We start from the raw sequence: 25,538 nt of genomic DNA, 5'->3' as shown, positions 1-25,538 counted from the left end.
TTGCTTTCATTTGTCATAAAACACATGAATGAAAGAGAGAATGAAAGAAAGAAGGAAACAAACAAAAGTACATGATTTTTTCAGCATTCTAGAGGAGTGTGAAAAATTCATCAAATCGCAAATTTATTGAAACAGGGGTTCAATTACATTCTTTCCCAAGTCGCAACAAGCAATGCATTCAAGACCAGTGGCCTCTAGGATGGTGGAAACTATCACAAGAGCCTCGCAGCAGGCCTCAGCCCTGAAAAAAATGCTTCTCCTGCATGTCATATCAATCCTTTCTCTAACTGTTGACAAGTACAATCATCACCAGAATTTGTAGGAATACAGCCGATGACGATTACAGATGTCGCGAGGCCACGAATATGGAAATCTTTGGGAAATTATGTACAAATTTTGACGTTTCCTGTGGTACAAAAAGGGTTAAGTAACCTTGAAAATTTTTCGAACGATTACAACAATACAAGTAGCTTCTTACTGGTAATATAGCAACCTTACCTTGGGATCCTTTGTGCTCCACTGGGCCAGAACAATTTTTATATTCTTTAGACGATGGTGTAGTACTGCCAGGAGAGTCTTGTGCTGCTCAGCAATTGTGCTCAATGCTTCGGCCTCTGACATCTCCGGGATACCAGCACTGCCCAGGCGTAGACTTGCTTGCAAGTGCCGCTATAAGAGGTGCCAAGCAAGGAGTTTACATCAGCCTGTTTTGCCTCAGTATCCATAGGAAATAAGGTGAAGATTACAAGTGCAAGTGTCAATTTTCGAATAAGAATCAAATACTACACACTAACAGTTAGCATTTTTATTTCACAGGAACTATTGAGTAGTTTTGAATATCTGAAACTAAACAAGCTTTTCACAACAACGAAATGTTAATTAATGTCTGGTTACTGTTCTCTGTCTGCTAAACAAAGTATCGCAAATTGTCACAATTGAGAGAATGACAAAAGTTGTTGAAGCAATGCCGAGATAAAAAAAAAAAGTCATCCAAGCTTTATTTTCGGTTTCGCGGCCGGTAAATGACAACTAATTTTTGCTTGTAGCCTGTCATTTAGTGTTTCTGGCAGTATAGCAATTTCATAGTTTTAAACTTTTAGGCTACAAACATGAGATATTTTCCTTGCAATGGGCCATTTTACACATCTTGCTTTCTATTTTAAACATTACTTCCTCAATATTTATCACATTGGATTTATCCTAGTTCATTGCATAGGTCCCAATATTAGCTACATAAATGCCAAAGCTTTACTCAATTCAGCAATTAATTACTTATCACGGCTGGCCCGACTAGCACTTTTACCACATTTTATGACAAAAATTACCTGCTAATAAATAAAATGAATCATTTTCTGCACTTTGAATAGTTGCTTAGTTAAAATAAGGCCTGTTTATTCAGGAAAAAGAACTTAATTAAATCCTGGCTTCCGATTTAAATAAATTTTTTTATGTGTGGCCTACCCCCTTAACTTGCCCGTGATATTGACTTAATGTGTGCACAGAGTGTGACATTAATTTCATCTTGCTTTGAAAGGGCATAGCTTCTTTGCCCAGGCAGAAAAATTCTAAAGAGTAGATAGAAAAAACTGTTGCAATTCTTTTTTTACCCTTTATGACGAGCTCATGATCTCAGCAAAAATTCTATCCAACAATGTGTAAAATCCAATGACAAAAGGCTGAAAGAATGGACTGGGAAAGGAATTGTTACAAAGCATGACCCTCAGTTTCGAAGCATGCTTTTTGTTCAAGCAGAACAATTTAAAACACGCTTCTCACCAGCTGAACTTCTTTGTATAGCTACCCATGCACAGGAATTTCGATGCCTTTACAACTTTGTTTTTCTTGTGACCTCCAAAATGACACTAAAGACAAGCATTATGTTCAGCCAAAGTGATAGCTTGCTGCTCCAAAACACAGGATTGGCACTACCCCTGCGAAAATAAGCTACCGGGTGCCATGTATATAATGTTCTATTCGCAGTTCAGAAATTCTACCCAACCACCAATAAGTCAATATGTTAATTTACACTTTAACACGACTTAAAATACAATTTGGCACATTTGAGTGAATTTTCCTAAAAAAATCACTGTTCTGCCTCTTCACACTGCTCTGTTTGTGCTATTTGTGTGAGTGTGGCACACACTCTGTGAGGCACCTGAACACAAAACAAACAGAAGGGCCCAGCACAAGATGACCTCCAAAATTCCCATTATAGGTATGAACCTTACATAAATCATGCCATTATTCACGGTAACTTTTAATTACGAAGAAGTTGCATGGCTCTTGCAGTTACTATTTTTGCTGCAAATCATCTTTTTTGCACAAAAGAAATGCTACCAGGTTCATAATAGGATAATCTAATTGTCGAGACTGATTTAACGTTTGTCTCTGGTGTTTCATAAAATGAAAATAGCTAGGATAAAATAAACCAGAAAGAAAAAAAGCAGCATTCCGTAAGTTGGATGTTAGACATTTTAGCTCAAGCCTGTTGTGCAAGTGGTTTTGTTTCTGTTGCTCCGATATAGGATGAAGTGATTTTTTAACCTCTTACATTTAAAATGCCATGTTTCAGGACAAAGATGCACTGATGCTATCATTGAGAGTCTGATAGGCTGGATACATGCCATGCATTTAGATCATGTAGAAGAATCACTGTATAAGACTTCAGTCCATAGAGGTTTATGCAGAAGAAAACATAATGTAAACTCCGATGTGAACCGAATTTACTCACATAATGCCCATCCTTGTGAAAAACCTGCACCCGCACTTTGGAGTGTAAAAAAGCTTTGCTAAGCCTCACCCCATGTGCTGGTTAATGAACCACATGCTGGTTAAATTCTGCAAGCTGCTGCTACTAGATGGCACTAGTTGTACTGCTAACGATAGCATTACCGTAACCGTATGTTGCACTGAGCACCAAAACGCAACTTCATTCGCCAACTCCACCAAAGTGGCATGGCAGGTGTGGCGACCCTGTTTAGGCCTGGTCAGCAGGCACGGTGGTTGGCAAGCTGTTACAGTAACTTTGGCCTTAGAATTTTTGTACCAGTAGACCACATTGGTGACCGGGCATGAGATCACATGCATGGGCTGGACTGATTGCAACGTGCATGAAGCGGACTTTGGGACCGCAAGCAAGCAGCCGGCAACTACTGCGAATGCCTACCAAGTTCATCTGTAGGCTTACTGGACAAAACAGCGAAAGCTTGTGTGTGGGCATAAAGTCAATAAAGCTCCAAATTGGTCTTGCATAGCACAGCCCAAACTCACAGTGGCGAGAATCAAGGACATGTGTAGGTATCTGCACTTTGCGAGGACCCAAAACGCACAATCAGCACATGATGGGTGAACATGAAATGCACCTGTAACCTTGGCAATCAAAAAATTTCAAGTAAACTTTATTTCAATGAAGCACATCACTGAACAAAAGCTTGTAAAATAATTTTGTGCTGTGCTGGCTCTCTAAAAAACAAGAAAGGTCAATTATACCGTCGAAATTTTCTTTTTTAGACTGCCTGATAATTTGGATATTTTCGCAGCGTTCGTAGTGTCCGAAAGTCGGTTGGCGACTGTAAATGTTTTCATAGTCGGTAGCTAGTGGTTACGTTATTTTAGGTAGTAGTCTAAGCGCTGTTTGAAGATTCAGTGAGTAGCTATAAGTCTGCCTCGTTTAAGGCCCGCACTAACTAAAATTTTCAGGGAAAAAGTCCGGGTCTTACATGAGTAAGTACAGTAGGTATTAAGTTAATTTTGTTTTACTTGATTTTGGCGTACCGAATTCCATGCTGGTATTTGGTTAAAATTATGTATTAATGCTTTAAAACCTTTTTGTTTTAGACAAAGGTTTCTCTATGTCATATTTAGGTGGACAAATTTTCCCCCCTTCCATACAGCAATATTGCCCTTCAAATTATATTTGAATTTATAATATACCCAATCTTGTACAGTACTTATCATACACTTGAAGTGCAACAGAATATTTTTGGTCCCAATGCATCATTTATAGAGCAAGTCACTTTGCGTGCAATTAGTGGCATGCAAATACTTCTACACTATGTTTTCTCATTGACTCAAAAAATCTACAAAAGCACTTGCCATCTGCTGTTTGTCAGCACATTTGTTCATTGCATTCTGCCCCAACAACAGCTCAGGCATACATCCACATGGCTGAGCAATACCCAAGCGATGTGTAATAGAGTCTAGAAGAAGAGTAATCAATACTTTTCATTTTGCTTGGGCTAGCAATTGCTCACCGGAAGAAACTCATCAAGATCCAGGCCTGCTGGAGTGTCCCTCTGTGAAGGCACATAGTCCACTGACTGCTTCTGTTCAGGGTGAACAACGGCTTTTTGTGGTGGTGCCAGGGCTTCTTTGCTGTCAGGCAGCACACTCATGACAGGGCGCACTATTGAAACTGTTGAGCTGCTTTCCACTACCTGCAAGAGCACACGAGCTTCATGAAACCTTTGTAAGCATCAAGTGGCAAATCAGAGTAGCACTGCAACACCCATCCTCTATTGAACAACATAAGAGTTGAGTGTAGCATTAAGTACCTGTACAGATGAAAATGACATCTAACATAATCAGCAGTCATCCAGGTAATAAAGCACTGCTGGAAAAAAACTTTGCTAGCATTGTCATTAAATAAAGGTCATCTACATGGAAAAGAGCACCTCGGTGGCATGTGCACAAACATCCTGGCACAAATGGACCTGAGGAGACACTGTAGTACCACCTGGCACCAGTGCCAGAGTGATATTCATTCTTTTGGTTTGTTTTTTCTGATGCAACCTTTTGAATACAGTTGTAATAATGGAAAGCAATGGTGACTGACACCAGAGAGGTTTAACTACATCCCTTCTCAAAAGTCGTCTGCACCACTGTGGAAGCTACAGGACTCCATGGCCAATAGGAAGGCTGAATGCCCCTCAAGATGTGTTCATCCACACCGTATCATTTGCTTGGCAGCTGATGAATTCGCGGTGTACAATATGCATGCACAAAAAGTTCAAACGAGTCATGTATCGCTGTAATGTATCATGTACCAAGCAAAAACAAAACTCTCATACGGCCAGTAATCAGAAGTAACGGCCAGAACCTATATTCGAGTGTGCAAGGACGTTGCCTGTATGTGCCTCGTACCTTCAGCAGCACTGCAAATTGCATTACTTCCATAAATATGAGAATAGTAATGAAAACAAGCATACATTATTATATGACGAGGATCACGCTCCCAAAAGCAGGTCTGTCACAGCACAATGAGGGCCGCAATAAGGTGACCATTGCTCACAGCCTTGAATAGTCTAGTTGTTTCTCAGCCTTAAATTTATGCCTATGTATCAAAAATATGCAGCTCAAATGTAATGTTTGAATCTAAATGGTGTAAAGCTTGCATAGCAAGTTAGCAGCAGTAGTGGATGACATGAGAACAGCCTCGTCACCTACTAGCTGTCTGTGTCACAAGGATGAAGGCGATGTATGATGCTTGTTGAGAAAAGAACGTTGATGAGAGGTGTATGCACAGAGAAGTACAATACATATCTAAATACTAGAAGTGGGTGAATATACACTTATTCAAATACGAATCGAATATGAATAGTAGTAAGTTACAAATCACATATAAAATAGCCAAATGCCAATGCACACATTTATGGCAGTAATATTTATTTCGGTATAATTAGGAACCACGCTTATCAAAGACAGCTATCGAAGAAAATAAGAATCAGTTTTAAACACAAAATCACTAATTGTCATTAAAAGAACTGCATGAATAGCCTCTCGACATCTTTAGAGCCTGGTTGCAAGCAAGCTAGCCAAGAATGAATGGCTGCTGTAGCTTTCCAGAAATTCTAGATAAATGGTTGCCGAAAAAAGATCAGAAGTCATGCAAAAAGAAGAGAAAAGATAAAGAAAAGAAATAAAGAACTGCTGAAAGACTTCTGCGTTGTAGACACATGTATTAGGGCCCACTGCAAGAAAACCATCACTGGGGGTAGCCAAGGATTGGTTGTTGATGAGCCAAGGATTGATTGTTGAAGGTAAAACTGATATACCTGCTACATGACGAGACTGCCAAAAACACTAAATCACAGACTACATGCAAAAAGTACTGGTTGTCATGTAGGCTTGTGCCGTGAAACTGAAAATAAAAGCTTGCATCACCCAATTTGTTTCTGCATTGCTTCAAAAACTTTTGTTATTGCTTTACTTCTGATAAGTTACGATACTTTGTTTAGCAGACAGTGAACAGTAACCAGACTATGTGCAAAATATTTGGTTACTTCCTAATAATCAAAAATACTGAATAGTTCATTCACAAATATGAATATGAATACTAGTTAGTATGTAATATTCAAATCATATTCGAAAGTTTGAATATTCACCCACTCCTAATAAATACATTTATGGCTTCATAGCCCTTGTGTCACACTGGTACATCCATTTTGGGGGATTGGCCAAGAATGGGTATTCCCATGGGCACATACCACGTGCCATCATGCCCAGTGACCAAAGTTTCTACTCGGCCAGACGGTATCCAGCAGCAAGCTATTTGGACACATACCCAGCGGCCAAAGTTGTCTATTTAAATATATATCCGCAAATATATCCGGTGATGAAATGAAGATGAACGCCACCCCCAGGGGAAAAGGCAAAGAATGGTTCGCTTTAAAAACTGTAGTACATTTTCATTCAAGCAAGATTTCAATACGCATGGAAAGCGTGGTCTTGCAATTTCCAATGTACCACACCTGATTATAATACCCAATGTATAACACAAGTGGCGCTACCGTGCTGGCCTTACTCATCCATCTATTTCACCAGCAAGCCACTCTGAGCTGCTCCCTTATTTATCTAAATCTTAATAAGGGGAAATGAGACGTCCATCCAAACGTAGCTAAGTGCGTCTCTCCACCTTGCGGGTTTCCGCAGAATTATTACGTCATATCCAAATCTTCATAAGACTGTCTTCATAGTTCAGAGTGGATAAAGCACAGGGTACTTTAAGATCGCTGATAAATTCAGTTATGAAAATGGGTGTGCAACAATAACGACAAGAATGTTGTAACCACTTTTTCTGCAGGTTTCTTTCTTCAGTCAAGGTAGAAAAGGCCTCTATATTTTTTTTTCTCACTCAGCTGCAATGCTGACTGCAAGTAGACATTTTATAGTGCAATTCAAAGCTCACATTTGTGCAAGTGCCTCCCTTAAGAAGATGCAAAAGTTGCTTTGGCTGATGTGTCAATGCCAGAAATGCAGGTGTCATGCATGTATAAAGAAATATTCCGACATGGTAACTTAATATATTAGGCTATGGTGCTCTACATATAACAAATATAGTAAGAGCAAAGCTTGTTATGCTCTCATAGGAGCCATTGCTGCATGCCAGAGAACAGACACAGTATTACAATGAAGAGGGAGCATGAGACCACAAACGTTTATCAGTAAGCTTTGAAGCAGTGAAAAATGCTCACAGTGAGAAAACGAAAAAGGGAAAAGAGAGCTCAAAGGAGACAGAAAGAGCTAGTCATGTAGCCAGTTTGAAACACCTTTCAGCATTTGTCAACAGCTTCCGTTTAACTTTGCAACATTGTTAAATTTGTTAAATTATGGTACTTTACATGTCAAAACCATGAGGCACGCTGTAGTGGGCGACCCTGGATTAATTCTGACCACTTGCAGTTCTTTAACATGCACCTAAATCTAAGTAAACAGGTGTTTTTTGCATTTCGCCCCCATCGAAATGCGGCCGCCGTGGCCGGCATTTGATCCCGCAACTTTGTACTTGACATAATAGTTGTGCAGAAACCCACAAGGCGGATAGAAGTAATTATTAAAGGGATAATGAGACATCCGCCCAAACGTAGCTAATTGCTACAAAGCAATTAGCTCAGATGGTAGAGCGGCCACCCCGGAAAGGCTGTGGTCCTGGGTTCGAGTACCAGACCAGGACGAATTATTCTTCAAAGGTGAGGTTTTTCTTTCGAGGAACCTGTATGGGTTTCCTTTGTAGCAATTAGCTAGGTTTGGGTGGATGCCTCATTTTCCTTTTATTAATGACCTTGTGCTTAGCAGCACAACACCAAAGCCACTAAGCAACCACGGTGGGTCTTTCCAACACTGTCCAACATTTCTGAAAACTGCAACCCTGCACTGACATCATGGCACAGGCACAGTTTAAATGGCAAATAATATATGTATGGTGATATTGCGTTGGTAACTCTTTTGCCTACACCTTACTTTTGGAGCTCCAGATGGCAGTACAGTCTACGCTTCTTACAACGGACCCATGTACAACTGACTTTCGCATATAACGGACCATATTTCAGCCTTAGTTTGTTCTCCCTATTTTATTAATGCAACGAAGTTCGCTTTGAACAGACTGCTACAACTGACTGTCAGCTACAGCAAACGAAAAGATCGGCATTTTTTTTTTTAATTGCACACATAAGACGTACTATTGCCGTAAACTGACTTGCAAGGGTCAGCCGACGATCGCAGCTGAATATTGCGCGCGGAAGGGAGGAAGGCGGGGCCGAAAGGCGCCGTCTTCTTTCACGTGCGTGGCACGAGGAGTGGGGGGGGGGGGGACTCTACTCTGATGGCAGCTGCTTCCAGCGCTGTCGTCATTTCTTGAAAGCAATCTGCTATGTGAACAAAGTGCGCGCCCGCGTGGACCGCATCTTCAAAGCTATCTGCGATGTGGACAAAGTGCATCCAGTGCTGGTAGCTTCGCATGCGCTGTGATTTCGACGTTTAGTTTGCGTTGAAGCGAGAGACAGCCCGAAGGTCAATTCGCTCAATGCTGCTGCCACGCTTGTCTTGCTTAATTTGCTATCACAATCGATGCTTCGCCTTTCAGGTGAAACAACTTTTTTTTTTTTTTTTTTTTTACTTTGGACGTTTGTCCCTCACTCTTTGCAATAAAGTTGTTAGACATCGCGACGAGAGTTTCGAAATTGAGGCGTTTCGGATATTACGGACTTCGGTAAAGATGGACGTTTTTTGCCGGATTATCAGAATTCGTTGTAACGAGAGTCGACTGTATTAAGTTTTTTTTTTCTGTTTGTAGGCATAGTAGCCTCAGAGTGGCAACAAGTGATGCCTTACGTCCCTCGAGTTGCATGCTTAATAAAACAATTTGTGCTATCAAAAGTGCACCCTCGCACGTCTCTCAATAATTTTCACTGAATGCTTTTACTTTGATATATACATATATCACATTATACAGTTTGTTTCCAAGACCATTCATGACTGCTTTGTCAAGTTGCTGAACTATTGCTCAAAAATCTCAGCAACCATGTTACAGAAGATGTTTAACCATAGTTACTCAAGGTAAGAACATTATTGGGAACATAGCAGCATGAAATAAAGCCGAACGGTATTTGTATTAGTAATAAGTAGCTTACTTGTGACGATGACGTGCGCACCATGGCAGTGGCCTTCTCAATAGGCTTCCCTAAGCTGGTTGCAATGGCAGAGATTGGACCCGTGGGCATGGCGCGACTGGTTACTTTGCTAGGAAGAACACTTGCTGGCACAGGTATGTTGGTAGGCACCACTCCTACAGAGCTGTAGCTGCCAAAAATGGAAGAAAACACACCTTGTTAGCAAGAGCCAAGGCTCAGAAAATTTGAAAACGAGTTCATCATATGAACATTATGGGGCTGGTCCCAAAAATATAAATACAATGCTTAAAGAACCTGTGCTTAAAGTGTTGCTTCTGCTAACAAGAGTAAATGGCAAAGCTACCAGTTTGCATAGAACTCTTTTATAGCACCTACCACTCCTATTAGATCAAGCTGCTGGCACAGCATAATATAAATATTGATTTCTGTTAGCAGGCAATAGTATTTCTTGACTCCTTGCTCAGTTTAACAGCGATGAGGTGTGAACACTACCACAGGCATCTGTTACAACTGATCCATCACTACCATAAGAAAGAATGGCTTGATTAAGGCAGCTGCACTTGCAAACTATGTTGACCATAGTTTTGTCAGACCGTTAAAGGGGCACTGAACTACCCATTGGGCTTGGTGAAATAATAGTCTGCTAATAGCATACGCTGCTGTGAACATGTCAGCCAAATTTTGCAGTTGTATGTGGCACGCGTATCTCGAAAGCAGAGCGCGAAGTCACCCTTTCTCTCAAATGCTCTCTTTTCACCAGAAGCCTACTCCTCACTCTTTTCTGGACACTATATTTCGTAATACAGCAGATTGCCATACGCAACTGCTATTGGCCAATAGCTGACATCAATCAAGAAGGGCGTCTGGATCAGTGCGCTTCTTCCTACTGTTACTGTGTATATTAATTGACGCAGCTTAATAAACAAACTGAAGTAAGTGATAATCTGCATTCGAATTTCAAAAACAATTACGTACTTCCGGAAGAAGCCAACTATTGCCTGCTCACAATCGGTTGTGGCCGCCTGAGTAGGTATTAAAGTTTGGCCGCACTGCTTATCGGTGTCGTAGCCTTCGAGTCTCGCTAATTTCGAATAGTTTTGAACACTCAACTAGCCTCACACCACGTAAAACTTAAGGTCAGACTACACGCATGACAAGAAATATAGAATTTTGAAATGGCACAGAGAGCTGCGTATAGCTGCAATCCAAGACACTCTACCATGAAACTTTGGTACTAATGTTGAAGCCACCCTACATCACCACGAAGTGGTGTATGTTAAGCTAGAAGTCAAAGTGTACAGCACCTTTTGTTCAAAAATGTGCTTGTTTTGAGGCTGCTAGCTAGTGCATTGACGACGGCAGAGTCCTCTAGCAGCTGTTGGCTATATTCAAACACATATCCCAACATCAAAAATCAATTACAACATCACGAAAATTCACATTAACAAATGGCACTGCCATCATAGGAAAAAGTGAATCGGCAGAACAATGGCATCTGGCAGTGTCCCTCATTGCATGGTGGCACATATAAGTGCTTCTATATGCATATGAGATTGGAAGCCTTTCAGTGTTTTCTAAGGCGATCCATGGTCTCCCCGTGAAATACAAAATGCCTTCAACCCACTGTGCCATAAAGGCTACATATGCAAAAGATGTTGGCAATGCCAGACAAGCGCTACTGGTGGAACTTGGCTTTGCAATGACTTGAGCATTACAGACAGTTGACAGACATCACAGACAGTCCTTTAATTAATGTGCATAGGCAGCTCTCTGGACACTAGAACATAGTCACATTAAAAGGGAAATGGAACTAAGCAGTGTCTAACAGAAGTGGACTGGATTAGCTCTGTGTGTGCCTAAATATGAAAAATAAAGAGACATACTGAATCAGTCCAGTACATGTAATATATTGCACATATCCCTAGTTATAGCTAAATGCGCTATAACTAGAGGTAAACACATGATGGAAAATGTAGCTGTTTCAAGGAACCAGTGCAGGCTCTGTTCATAGCACTGAGCTAAAATCAGGAGAATGACAACATTTTCTATTACAATCCTAATTTAGTTTAGAGTTTAGGGTGCCTGCACAATCGAAACTCGAAAAAGAAATATATCTTTGAAGCCCATGTTGATCTCATGTACAAGTTTGTATGCAAACATGCAACCTTACCAAAATAAACTGTGCCTGCACTACAGCTTACCCTGGTATGGCTGCCATTATGCTAGGTGTTGGTGGGTCTGGTGCCAGCAGGGCCCCTGAGCCTATCAATGAGCCTCTGGGCCGTATCGTGAAGGTTGTGCCCATAGCTGAATAGCTGGTAGTGACACTCAGCTGCCGTGTCTCCTTTACTGCGGCTCCAGGTCGTTCCGTGAGAACACACGGATTTGAGGCACCACTTAATCGCACCACCTTGCTGCTCTGTGGCTCCAGGGCTGGCTTGTAAGAGTCTGAAGAATGTGGTAAACATAGTCTTGTTTTTGCGACACCATGTTACAGCCATGACTGATAGAGACATATAGCATTCAAAGAAATCTGATGTATGTGAAGAGTTTTCATCGTATCCTTAGAAGTATTTGCAGCCAAATTACAAGGACAGCCCCTTCCCTGAATGACTAAACCTGATGGCAGCTGGCTACCCTTGCTACAAAAGGGGAAAAAATAACTCTCAGTAAAGAAAATGAAATGCTGACAAAATTAGGCTGTAAAGCTTAATAGGTGATGTGGCTGTCATAATCAAACTAAAGCCATGAAACAAGGAAGAAATAACCTACATTGTGATCCATGCAAGAGCAAGGGCAAAGTTTATCTTTGACACTAAATCCTAGAAGTTTGACATGCTGCAACAGTAATCTTCATACCCAATGCACTGCCCTACAGTGGTTCTCAAACATTTGGCCAACATGGAACCTTTTAAATGCTGTAAAGTTATTTAGGATCTCCCCTCTAGAATGTTCATCTTTTTTTTAAAGGAAAGCATTGACAAAAAGTCACACATGTTGAAGACAGCACAACAATAAGAATGTTATACTGCAATATTGCTAAATAGTATGTTGCTGGCATTCTATGATTATAATGTAATGATGGTTTTCCATGCTGTGAAGATAGTTTAGGTCACATTCTATTGATGGCAGAGAGCCAAATAAAGCTCAATATCAAGAACCCTGTTTCCTTGTCTAAACTCATCTAAACTGATGTCCATAAAGTACTCTGCAAGGGCCCTATTTTAATTTTCTTGGGGATACCCTAACGGTCCACTAAACTGCGATTTGAGAAGCCACGTCTTACTGAAACGTTCAGTAACATTATCAATTACAATAGTTGAATGTAACACAGCATTGGCAGCACAAAGCAGTATACACAGTTAAAGTCTGCTTTAACTCTGCAATATGTTAAAGCATAGGCGCTTCATAGCGCCAGCACAGCCAAAAAGAGACGTAATTCCTCTCCAATTCTGGGCTGAATGACTTGCATTGCAACAGATAACCATACAATCAGTATTTAAAACTGCTTTGTGCATTGTACTGAGTCTGCACAGTGCCTGTGTTACATAATGTACTCCTAAATGCCACTATGAACAATGAAAAACAATGGCAAGTTATTGAATGAGATGTAAATACAGGGAAATATATTATTACTGCTGTCACATGTTCATTTTTCCTGGGAGCAACATTTACTGTAGTGCACATCTATAAGTATCTTTCTTTTGCTTAAAAGTAACATAAACAGGAATTCGCATGAGTGTAACCTAGTTGTTGTGTTACACAGATCTCGTTTTGCAAGGGCACTGACAAGCTGGGAATGATAAGAACAAGTCCCCATCATAACTGTACTTGTGCACATCTACACAGCAGCTTCATAAGGCTAAGATGTTTGCCAAGAAAGGTGTTTAATACTAGGAATGAAGCATGCAGATATTTCATGCAGAATGACAGGAAAGCAAACCCAGTCTTGTCCCCTCCGCTTTGCACAGTAATTACACAAGCAGCTACAAACATTTGAAGGAAGATCAGAAATATGAATCAGTCAGCTTAATTTTTAAAATCTGTGGTTATGGATTTATTATCTTCACGTAGGTCCATTGCTGGCTTTTTCTGTTCACGCACAATCTAGATTTAGTGATACATATTAATGAAACAGGACATAAAACACACGCTGCCTTCGTCCCTCAGTAAGTTTTACAACAGTTTTTCTCTTCTGCACTTGCCTGATGTGGTACAAACATGAGAAAGCAAGAGGAAAATGCAAGCAGGGATGGTGCAAATATTGCTAACAAGCACACTGATAATGTGGACACCCCCGTCAATGCTCCAAATTTCACTCTTAATAAAATACATCTATGATATTTCACAGATGGCTCAGGAATAAATATCACAATGACTAAAGCACTGCTTTTCCTCCAAAGAATAAAATGGTTTCTCTCTGCCTAGCGACATTGTAATAGGTTCTCCTATGAATGAACTTGCAACACCAGCAAGAACACCAAGCGTTTAAATTTCTCCCCAATCACATGACCTTGAAAAAGCTTCATTTTATTGCTGGAAAGCTGCTGCAGGTTTCTTGCTACGTTTACTCTCGCAAGGCAATTCTGATGAATATTAAGGTGGTCATAGATGATGCACTATTTACCACCCACTTTAATTATTGTCTTCCTGCATGGGGTACTGCCCCTGGCAAAAATTTTTCTGTCTTTCTTGAGTTTCCTTTTTAGAAAATTTTGACCTCGCTAGTTCCTGTCAAGAATGCTATGCCATGCTGATAATGTGCATCACGTTTGTGACCTAGAAGTACCTGGCACACAGCATTAAAGAAAGGAGAGGCATGCAAGATAAATGAAGATTATTGTTGCGGGACAAAGATATGCGTAAACTGTTTTTTTTTTTAGAGTTACTATCAACCAAGGAAAGGGAAGCACAGCCGAGGAAGGCAGAAAATTATGTGAGGTGAGGAAATTAGGAAATTTGCAGGTGCAACTTGAAATCAGCTAGCGCAAGACAGGGGTGATTGGAGATTGCTGGCAGAGGGCTTCATCCTGCAGTGGACATAAAGAAATGGGCTGATGATGATCAACCAAAAGTAAGTTTTTTATTATAATTTATTGTGACAGCAGTGAATACTGCACTGTGTGTGTGTATGAACTAATTTTCTTAGTTTGAACAAAGACATCACCGTAAAAATAAAAAGCGACATCACTGTTTTTATACTTAATGCACCTAAAGCTGACTAGTTAGCAACTACTGTTTTGGCAACCGCCTATTTAAAATCTATTCTCACTGTTGCATTGCTATTCAAAGCCAACAAAACAAAGTAAAAGACAGCATAATGAAGTCTGCCACATTTGTTAATATTTCTGCCTGACAAAAAGGAACAGTGATCAAAACACACAAGTTTACATGGACTGAACACATGCAGACACAGACCAGTTGAACTTCTTATAACGACAATTGTAATTGCAAAACAAGCAGGCTGTCAATGCACATGAAGATGACTATGTTGTTTGCATTGGTACACATTGTCCTTTTGTTAAATCCAAATGACACTTTTTTCACTAAGTAAGATCCTGACCATGACAATGGCACACAATGTGCCCACATTTCTTGTTTATACATATAGGCTTTCCTATAATATTTTGCCCTATCACTCTGAGTGAAAGCAACCAAATACAAAGTTGAAGGAAAATAAATGTAAGTATGAACAGATTTACAGATGTCCAACTGATTGCTCAAATTAGTGAGATACAAGTAGAAGATATATATTTAAATACCAGACAAGTCCAGATGTTTTTTTCATTAAGAGTTAACTATGAAATGAATGTAATAAATGACTTCTACATTACAATACATAGTGATAACACAAAAGATCAAAGAAATTGGATGAGAGAATAGTCCAAGGTGTTGAGGACAAAAGCAAAGCGACAGGATGTATGTAACATACCACCTGAAGTTCAGTCAAGGAAAATGCTAACCTTTAAGCACACTAAGCCACTACATTGCGAAATACTTGCTAAAAAAAAATTACAAGTGATTATAACAGACAGGACGTAAATTAATGGCAGATGGCATTATGCGAGATGAGAATAAAGTAGGTTCCCAACACTTGCCTAAAAATAACAATTCATCTTCAAAAATGGGCAAAGAAGGCATGCGAAACATTTGTCATTTTACCTGACGTGATAGGACCTGACACCCACCCACTATGACTTGTCATTTGCTCTTCCTATGAATTGTGTCTGATGGAACATCAGATAGCAGCCACATTTTTTATAATATCTGCGTATTATAAAAACATGTGCTACATGTGGTAGCCATGTCCATTCTTAATATTCAGCCTGTATTGCTTAAAAGGGAATGTTTTTCATCAATGAACTTCAGTTTGTGGGTCACATATGCCTGGTCAGTTTGCATTTTCATCCTCCTCTTTCGACACTCGTTATCATTTGATATGAATGACCAACAAGCTCAAATCAAGATGCTGCTTGATCAAAGAAATGAATATGGGAGAAGCATACCCTCAGGGGGCGCAGGGAAGGGATTGTCCTTGGGTGGTGTGCGTGACACTAAAGTGAAAAAGAAATAAGGAAATACCTCAGTGCACAAATGGCCAAGCTAAATTTCTGCATTGAAGAGAAAGTGACAACTTGCAAATTAAAGCAGCTGGTATGAGTATATGCTTGCCAAAGCATGCCAGGAGCTACTTATGTGCTACAGTAAAAAAAGCAACAATTCAAAAATGCACGCTATAATTCGTCATCGTTGTGAAGGTTTGTTGTAATAAAATATCTTAGTGGTTGACATGATTTCTTGTTTCTCTGCAGTTCTTATACTAGCCCTACTCCATCATACTTAATATAAGCTGCAACATAATTAAACACAATATTTACTTTAAGAGGAACTTAAAGAAAAACAATTATTTTCTTAAGTTAGGCTTCTCAACCCAATGCCATAATGCAAGGCCATTATATGTAGCACCACACATATTTGACAAAACACAACACAAAACACATAACATGCTCTCATGCAAAGAAAATAAGCCCAGGCTTACTATCATGCACATCTACATACAGTGGTGGAAGTGGGGAAAGGTGGAGAGTTTAGCATCGAAATCCCACCCTCCCAAAAATCTTCAGGTTGCAATATGCATATATCTATTGGATGTAGGTGATATGCTGGAAATATCACTGCCCCCCTCCCCTCCCTGCTCAATACAGAACAAAATCCTGGTAACACGTCCATTGTCTTCATATCCCATCACTATCTTCAGTAAGAGAACTAAAAAAAAATTATATTTGTGAACATAAATGTGAATTTGCTCTCAGAGCATACAACACTCATACTTCTGACTTCATTATCACACTCATTTTTCCATTTTCTAAATTCCCTTAATATATATATATATATATATATATATATATATATATTGCACAAAAGAATAATACAACGCATGTGAAAATACTGACGAAGTCTGGCCCACCAGCCAAAACGTTTGACGGTAAAAAAAGAATGTGTTTTCACGTACGTTGTGCTATTCTTTTGTGCTATACCAACGGAGCCAGTGTGCTTTTTTTTCACCGCCACAACTATATATATTATATACAGGGCGTCCCACATAACTTGAGCCCAGAATGTACAAAGGAAAGGCACGTTGGAAGCGAATTGAACCAAACGCATACTATTCGCAATAGCCTATAGTAACTCGGACAATTTTTTGTTTTCCCCATAACTTACTAATTAATTAAGTTTAATTACCCAACTTTTTAATGATTGGCTGAAGACCCCAAGTATGATTGCAGATTTGTAGTGCCACCTTCAGAAACCACCGATAGAGTTGCTTCCTTTACAATACGTCTCGCGTAGTCCTTTTTTCCAGGTTGCAAGGAAAGCCAGCAAAATATTAAGAAAGCCTCATGATGGAGTGCTTGCACAGTGTTATCGTGCTGCTCTCAAACATGCGTTCAGTGAACAAGGTCGGCTCCCATCGAATGACGGCGAAAATGTATGCTGCTGGCCGAGCGCTGCCGATGAGATAAAGAATGCCCTGCCGCTCCCTCGTCGCCAGTCACGATGCAGCCCGACCTTGATCACCAAATGTTCCTTGATCACAATCCACACACCTAATATGAACAAGCATGATATGCTTACTGGCATTACGGGTTTATGTATTCATTTACTTAATAACCTTACACATGTACCAAACAAGAAGAATATCCAGAGCGGCACAAGTTGACAGTGAAAAATTTGCTGTCATCTTTACCTGCATAGATTGTACAGGTGCTGTATTGTGTAATTCTGTACGTTTCAATCAGTTTTTTTCTTTGTTTATATATGGTCACCCACTCCCCTCTGCAATGCCTTGGCAATTGAAGGTATCGAAAACAAACAAATAAATAAATAAATAAATAAAATAAATAAAAGAAAAAGGTGTTTCTATGACCTTGCCTAATATTGGGTGCATGTTAAACGACCCAGTGCAATCAAAATTAATCCATATATAGGCCTCACTACAGCCTCTCTAATGGCCACATTTGCCAGCTTTGGGGCATAAAACCCCATAATTTAAAATTATTTTTTAAATTTAGCATACACTGATGAAACAGTATCAAATGCTAGCAAAATGTTGTACTTCATTCATGAGAATGTTAAGAATGTGACATGTAAGATCGTGACCAGATAATAAATTTCATTAAACACAAAATATACAAATTTTGATTTACTTTTCAGTGTGAATCTTAGTGTCAATGAGTAATAACCAGTTGAAAAAGCGATGACTACTGCTACGAAACTTTCAGTTGTTTGACAAAGCTGGTGTTCTGTATTGGCATCCCTACCAGGTAGATACTGCCATACAGGAAAGCTAACTATACATACAATTGTAAATATTAAACTTTATCTAAAACAGCAGCCATTAAACAGCCCCGAAATTATCCTAATCCTCGCTCCCATTTATTTTCCTGCTTGGGGCAATAAAAACAAACTAAATAAAAGATAGTGACAGCACTACACAGGACAGAGAAGAAACAACAAAGACGGAAAGCTAAGTAAGGCAAGTCAGCCTTCGGTCCTTGTTCCTCCTGCGTCCTTCGTTGCACTGCTAACATTTACATTTGAATAACGGACCAATTTTTAAAAAATCAATGTTGTTTCTCAGATGATCATTTCAACTTCAATTTCGGGATGCAGACATTGAACGTTTTGTCACTAACACTGAACAGTGTATGTGCACAGTGGTGGCATGCACTCAAATTAAATCAAAATAGTATCTGCTTCTTGCTAGTCTACAAGTTATGCAGCTTGCATTTCCTCTTTCACCAAATGTTGCTTACACATGTCAATGTCTGTTTGATTTGTAACACTTGAGTGCCAAGTCAGGCAGCACAACAGTCACCCTTTTGTCAGCTGTGCTACATTTCACAGGGGGGGGGGGGGGGCGAGGCGGACCAAAATACATTCTAAAAATCCTGTTATGTTTATTGCTGTGCACTGGTGTCTTCCTGAGGTTGATCCATAATCAGCAGGGGTGTGTTGTTATAGGTTATAAATACAAATGAAATGGTTCTTGTTATTTGATACATATTATATTTGAGAGCTTCACAGTCTCTGTTTTTAACAATTACTTAAGGCCAAATACCAAATGGGTTTGATAAAATTACTGTAGCCTGCACGCAGTTCACATAAATAGTGGTTGCCTGGTGGCCAGTTGAAATACCATCAGCAGCATATGACTGGACATGACAAATGCTGTGAAAATTTTTTGAGCTCAGCTCCTAGGCGCCCATTCCTGCGGCGAGAGTCGGCATAACAGAGCGAAGGAGCAGAGCACAGCAAAAGATGAAAGCGCACAGGGAGCGCAGTGCGGGATGAGACGCAAGGAGGAAAGTACACAGGGGATGCAGCGGCACCGGGAGTCAGGAAGTGGATAAATCTATGGTGAAAGTGTGAGAAGGAAAGCATAGTACGGCAATGATGGTTACGAGATGGCGCCAGAGTAGTGCACGTCATCTGGGAGGCTTGTCGGTGGTGGCTGCTGTGAATCGCACCCATGCATTACTGACCATCTGGCTCTCGCATTGTCCAGATTATTGAGGCAGTCATGCCACACTTCACTCCATTTGCAACATGCGGCATGAGACAGATTGTCCGCACGAGCCAATAAATCGCGAAATGAAAACACGTATAGAGCTGCGCTCAAATTTCCAATAGGGTCTATCATTATTGTCGGTGAATTTTTTTGCATCATAGATAACATTTTTTACCTCCGATATTTGAACTCTGAGTGTCCACTAGGGTGTGGTAAATGCACTGTGCAACCCACTTCCGCTTAATTATTTTTTTTGCCACAACTTGCTGCTACCTAACACAGGATTTGTCAACTATGAAGCTCCGAGGAATCTATTGTCTCGATTTATACAACATTAACTGCTACTCCTTTAGAGGATTTCATGTTTGCATCAATAATGTGTACAGTGCTCTGAATATTAGCATTAGTGCTCAATCTTGACTTGGTAGCCAGCCCATAACTATCAACATGAATCTAATTCTATTCAGGGTTTTTTGTTCTATCACTAGCATCACCATAACAGCACAAACTTAAGTGACCTTTCTTCTCTTCACTTACACATCGCCCAGTTGAGTGTGCTCTCTTAAAGTTATGTCATCATACATAAAAGTCGCAAATCTGCTTTGTTTACAGCCCAGCCACCCAACTTCAATGGTACTCCATTTATCTTAAATGTCAAAAATGCAACCTAATTTAATATCTACCCCTAGTTTATTGCAAAGTAATCTTTCACTAAAGTTACCAAGTAAAAAAATTATTTCCACATATCTAGTAAGTTACCAGTGACTGTACAGACTAAAAAAAAACAAAAAAAATTGCAATCAAATTTTTGGTGTCTATACCTTTTATATTTTCAAGCAAACCATACAGCTCAGAGAACATATTGCTTCAGCTGCGCAGTGCTATCACGAAAAGCTTCATTTTGCTTTTGATTCAACGCATTACTTATAAAACAACATGAGAAATAAAAGAACCATTACCACACAGTAAAATAAAATTTTTGGCAGGTCTGCATGCTATAACTGAGCAACTAATGTGAGACCATTATAAGGATTAGCTAACCTATGCATTTGATTAAACTTCCTTTGGAATAAGCCCAAATTACAAACACCATTAGAATCCTGGGAAAGACCCATATTGTGCCCCGATGTCAGAATCAGCCCGCCTTATTGTGCGTCTACACGAACAATAAATGCCGGTGAGTGTGCTGTAACATGCTAACAGATTAAGTATTCATAGCACAACATAACGTAACATGCTAACATGCCAATCAACACTCCAAACATATCCCAGTGAACACATGATGTTTGAAGGATGTCCAAACCACAAAAATTGGCACACAAGGCATTCAAAGGTTAGTTTTATTACAAGACCACCTCGTGATGTATTATTCCTTATTTTTGTGTACTTGAAATGGCTCAATCCTAGAGAAGTTAAATATAGTAATGGAATGCTGTGGTAGCAGTCATGAACAATAAATTAAGCTCCTCAAAGATCATTGTTAAAGAATGGATGAACAAAACTAAAGTACACATCCACTGCAGCTTCACTCCTCAGTAAGAATGACAAGCTGGGCTAGTTTTTTTTGTTTTTTTTTTTTTAGTTGAGACTAAGCATTGTTCCAATGTTCCCGTGTTCTGACCAGAGAGAATGTTGCAATGTTGTGTGCACAAATGTAAATGTGAGGACGACTTTCTGGGGAAGAGATGCTTGCATATGCAATGTTTGGCCATATTCACAATAGCAAACATGGCAGTACTAGCTTAACATATTAGTCTACCTTAAAAAGCATCAAAGGTTTAGTTGCTCCATGGTAACTTATCCATACTGTGTACTACAGAGCTTGCTTGGATTTCCTTTCAGATGAGTACAAATGCTTGGCTGCAAGTGCTTTGTGTACCTTCTGCTGACATAGCTGTACTATTGATGCAAGTATGCACCGCTGAAACTGAGGCTCTGGACTTGTTCAATTTTTCATTGGAATAAATGTGATGAGTGGCTAGTGAACAATAAGTGGGAGAACCGAGGGGCCAGATCTTTTTAATTCACCACCATATGAAACCATCTGATAACGAAGCAAAGGAAACCATAGGGGAAATTATTTCTTGTAATGCACGTAATACAGATGTGGGTTCAGCTCCCATTAGTTGGAAGTTCTTTCTTCCATCCACATTCATTTCCCTTTGCCTTATCATTTCTACATTTCAATTAAGGGAACAAATAATTTCCCCTATAGTTTCCTTGGCTTCATTATGTCTTGGTTTCATATGGTTCCGATTCTAAAGTGTGGCACTGCTGCAATGATCAAGATGCAGTGAATCTGCAAGTGCCGCTGGAATAAAAAGTATGCAAAGGTTCCTGCACTGCTTATGTGGGAAGTTTACTCCATGGAAGGACATCAAGCATCTCGAGTTTGATGTAACCTACCTCCAATGCAGAAGCTCACCGACAACACCAATAGCTGTCAGCAGAAGGCGGAGAAGGTGCTACTAACCATGTTTGGAGATTATAGTAACTGAGCTGAGCTGTGGAGAGTGAGAAAGTTACTACACTGAAAGCCAAGGAATGTAGCAAACTTTGCTTCTGATTAAGAAAAGAGTCCACACAGACACAGCCAAACCTCAGTGTAACTAAACTTTTAGAAAATAAGGACATATCTTTCATTCTTGCACTGGTCAAACAAGTTTAATTAGGGATACTCTCAAAATATTTTGGTATTGACAACTTCATTACAGCCCATTTCAATACAAGATTCTACCAAAAGTAGCATCACTATCATATAACTGCCTACGATTCTCTCGAGTAGTTTTACAAGTGTTTCTTGTGCCAATATCCTGCCAAAGTTCTATGTACATCAATGTGTTGACTGGGACTGCTTTATTCCAAGAAACAAAATAAGACAAAATGTGAAACCCATAACATTCAGGCAAATGAAAAACGCAATCACAATGCAACCACACTGCAGCACCTAAATTTCAAAAGGTTTTGCAAGCATACAAAAAAGGCATAGGAACTGAATTCATACTTATGTTCTCGACCAAAGTCTCCAGAGATGCTAAAAAGCAAAATTGAAATGATAGTGAACACTAGTATACAAACCTAAACGAGAAAGGTCACCTGAAAAACTAAGCAATTCTCAACAATTACCTGAAATATTTTATCGCCATGAAATATTTTTACGATCTCATGGAAACAATATCAGCTACATACCGTATTTACTCGCATAATGATCGCACTCGCGTAATGATCACACCATTAAATTTTGTCGTCAAAATTCTATTTTTTAAAATTTCCCATTTAATGATCGCACCCCGAACTTGCCGCACCGATATGTCGTGTGCCAAGTCTAGCTAATAATGATCGCGCTTACCATCTGTCGAATGCTACGCAAACGACTCAAAGACAAACCGAGCGGTCTGCATGCACCAAACATTCTTAAGTAGATGACCCATTTCATTACTTTCATCACTTTCCGCACTTCCATGACAAAAAGAGGTACAACCAAACTTGCCTTTATTATGTGAAGACTTTATAATGGTTGTGGTCAACAACAAAAAAGGTGCCTTTCGATTCTTCTCATCTGCACTCGTGGGCACGCAACAAATCGCGAGTGGCAACGATAGTAGCCACGTTTACACTGATACGTTAGAAGTGTACCCTATTCATATGCCGACGCTTGTGACACAGCTAAGATATCCGCCCACCCTTAGCGAAAACGTGCTGTATTAGGATAGTAGTGAAGACAGATGCCACAGTTTCTGCAGCATGCCGGCCATGTGTTTCTATGTCACTGGCAGCTAAGCGCGCCCATCTGTTTCTGTCCCCTCAAAGTGGACATGGCTACGTTATTGCCACAAACTTGCCGATATTAACGATATTATTCATTACTGATACGGAAGAAACTGTTTCAATGCATGTATGTACTCACGAGAAGAAAAAAAAATCGCGTTTGGCACGTTCGGCTTGCTCAGCTGGCCGCCATTTTTGTTTTGGTGTCCCACACTACATACAGCGGCAGCCACCTATTTGTTGACCTGTTGTCATCTCGCAGCAAACGCGGGATGAAAAAACATTTTTTTTCTTTTCGCGGGCAATTTAACCTGCGTAATGATCGCACCTCTGAATTTGTGTCAATTTTTTTTAACAAAGAAAGTGTGATCATTACGCGAGTAAATACAGTATACACAACCAGCATTATTCACTTACAGGCACAGGCAGGGACAAAACGTTGTGGCATCTGCAAGTGCATGCTAAACTGCATTGTTTCACCCTCTGATGAAGAAAGCATCTGGTATGGTGTATTGGTGGATACACAAGCATCAAAGGATGTGCATGCTCCATGCCATGTCTTGACACTAAGCATTCGCTTTGTCAGAGGGTGCAAGAATGCAGTTTGGCACGCACTCATAGATGCTGCAAAATTTTGTCACTACCTGTATATGCATTTACCATTTACCACAAGCAGATATTATACCTTCCAATGCCCTTCAAGTATTTATTGGTGATCTTTACTCAATTTCTATAGTTTGCTAATTTCCTTCATGGTTTCCCAACAATACAGCTTGCAGTTTTTCCGGTGCTCTTCAAAGAACTACATCAACTTGACATCATTAGTAATTCCATGCCAGGTTATGCTTTTCAATGTGCTGGATTAAAATCCTGTCTCGTTCTGACATTTGGTGCAGGAATAACAAGTTGGTCTCAAGCAATTACGGTATTGTGACCTTCACTAAGCACAGAAAGCTTTTGCATGTGAGAAGGGTACCAAGTTATGCACTGGCATACATGACCACAAAAAGGCTCCCTCACCAGGTTGGGGCATGGTGAGCAAACAAGAACAGTGAGTAGATCATGATCATGATCAAAGTATTACACTGACGTATACTATGAAAACAGCTGAAAATTAAAAAAAAAATTATGCATTCTTCTCCTCAAAGGAGCTGCTCATACCATGAGCAAGTCGGCATAACATGCAATGGCTTGTCCATGTCCCACCCAGACTGCAGCACACAAATAACCTACAGAGCTCGCAGAACATCCGTGCAGCAACAAGGAAGACTAAAGAAAGGAAGCGGCGGTCAAGGGCGTCGGGGTCATGAGAAAAATGAAGGTGTGTCTTCGGTTCAGATATGTGAGAAGCCATTACAGTCGACTTCCATCAATTCGACCCTGACAGGATCGAAGAAACTGATCGAATTATCTGGCAGTTGAATTAAACAAGATGCAGAAAAAACGCCAGAACAAACCATTGATCATTTGGCAGCATTTGCCAGATTCAAGCACGCTCGTGTATAAAAGGCACGCCCATTTTCTAAGTGTCCGAAGTAGAGAAGCAATATAAAAATTACATTAAAGCTCGTAAACAAAGTGTAAATCTTATGCGCACCTTATTTTTTAGCAAGAAAAATGGGAACGGATTTAATGTGTATTGCACAATGGCGACCGGTTTTCTAAAGTCAGCTTTGCCGTGATGCAATTGCGTTGTGCGATAAAGCATACGATCCTCGCGAAGGTGGTTTTAGGTTTTGGTACGAATGCCCTGCACATGCAATTTTCGGTTCAATCTTCTTTTTTTAAAAAAAGCAAAAGACGCACGTTAGGATCAGGTAAATACCGTAATCGGACATTGTGAGCTACAGTTATTGCTTCAAAGTCTTCCTAAGGCGAGTTGAAAATATGCATTTAGAATGGGAGGTGGACGCATATTCAAGGCATTCACTGTCTTATAAGCTCTGTTGAGACAGACGCTGCCACTAACGGGGTCTCTATTAGGGTCACCATAGGGATCACGCGTGTACGTGCTGACTCATAAGTTTGAATTATCCGGCGAAGGTCAATTTTAGGATCAAAATAACGAACATTTGGGCCCATAGAAATGAAAGGGCGCCGGCTGGGATCACATTAACCGAAAAATCAAATTAACCGCAGACGAATTAACGGAAGCGTACTGTACAGGAATATCACTTGTGGGTGCTGGTCAGAGCTCGATTACTACCGGAAGTGTAACTCCCCTGATCGCATAATAGATTCCTAACATTTTAATTGTTTTTATCTCGGCTACAACTGAACCAATTTTAAAT

At 40.0% G+C, this 25,538-nt stretch overlaps 1 protein-coding gene across 7 annotated transcripts in view; it reads right to left on the bottom strand.

Moving 5' to 3' along the window:
- The window catches only part of kat80 (katanin p80), a 200,997-nt gene that overhangs the window by 34,672 nt on the left and 140,787 nt on the right, over positions 1-25,538 (bottom strand). For 4 of the 7 annotated variants that reach the window (XM_075676416.1, XM_075676391.1, XM_075676422.1 and 1 more), the window contains 6 exons: positions 22,484-22,513; positions 15,914-15,961; positions 11,609-11,855; positions 9,408-9,576; positions 4,254-4,436; positions 499-669 (listed from right to left, as the gene is read on the bottom strand). In XM_075676416.1, the coding sequence (XP_075532531.1) occupies positions 499-669; positions 4,254-4,436; positions 9,408-9,576; positions 11,609-11,855; positions 15,914-15,961; positions 22,484-22,513 (848 nt within the window). The remainder of the gene's footprint in view (positions 1-498; positions 670-4,253; positions 4,437-9,407; positions 9,577-11,608; positions 11,856-15,913; positions 15,962-22,483; positions 22,514-25,538) is intronic. The other 3 variants (XM_075676403.1, XM_075676397.1, XM_075676407.1) reach the window with 3 other exon arrangements.

The sequence above is a fragment of the Dermacentor variabilis genome, chromosome 1, assembly GCF_050947875.1.
Source record: "Dermacentor variabilis isolate Ectoservices chromosome 1, ASM5094787v1, whole genome shotgun sequence".
NCBI lineage: Eukaryota > Metazoa > Arthropoda > Arachnida > Ixodida > Ixodidae > Dermacentor > Dermacentor variabilis.
The sequence above is the reverse complement of the archived record's forward strand: the minus strand, read 5'-3'. Positions and strand labels throughout refer to the sequence as shown.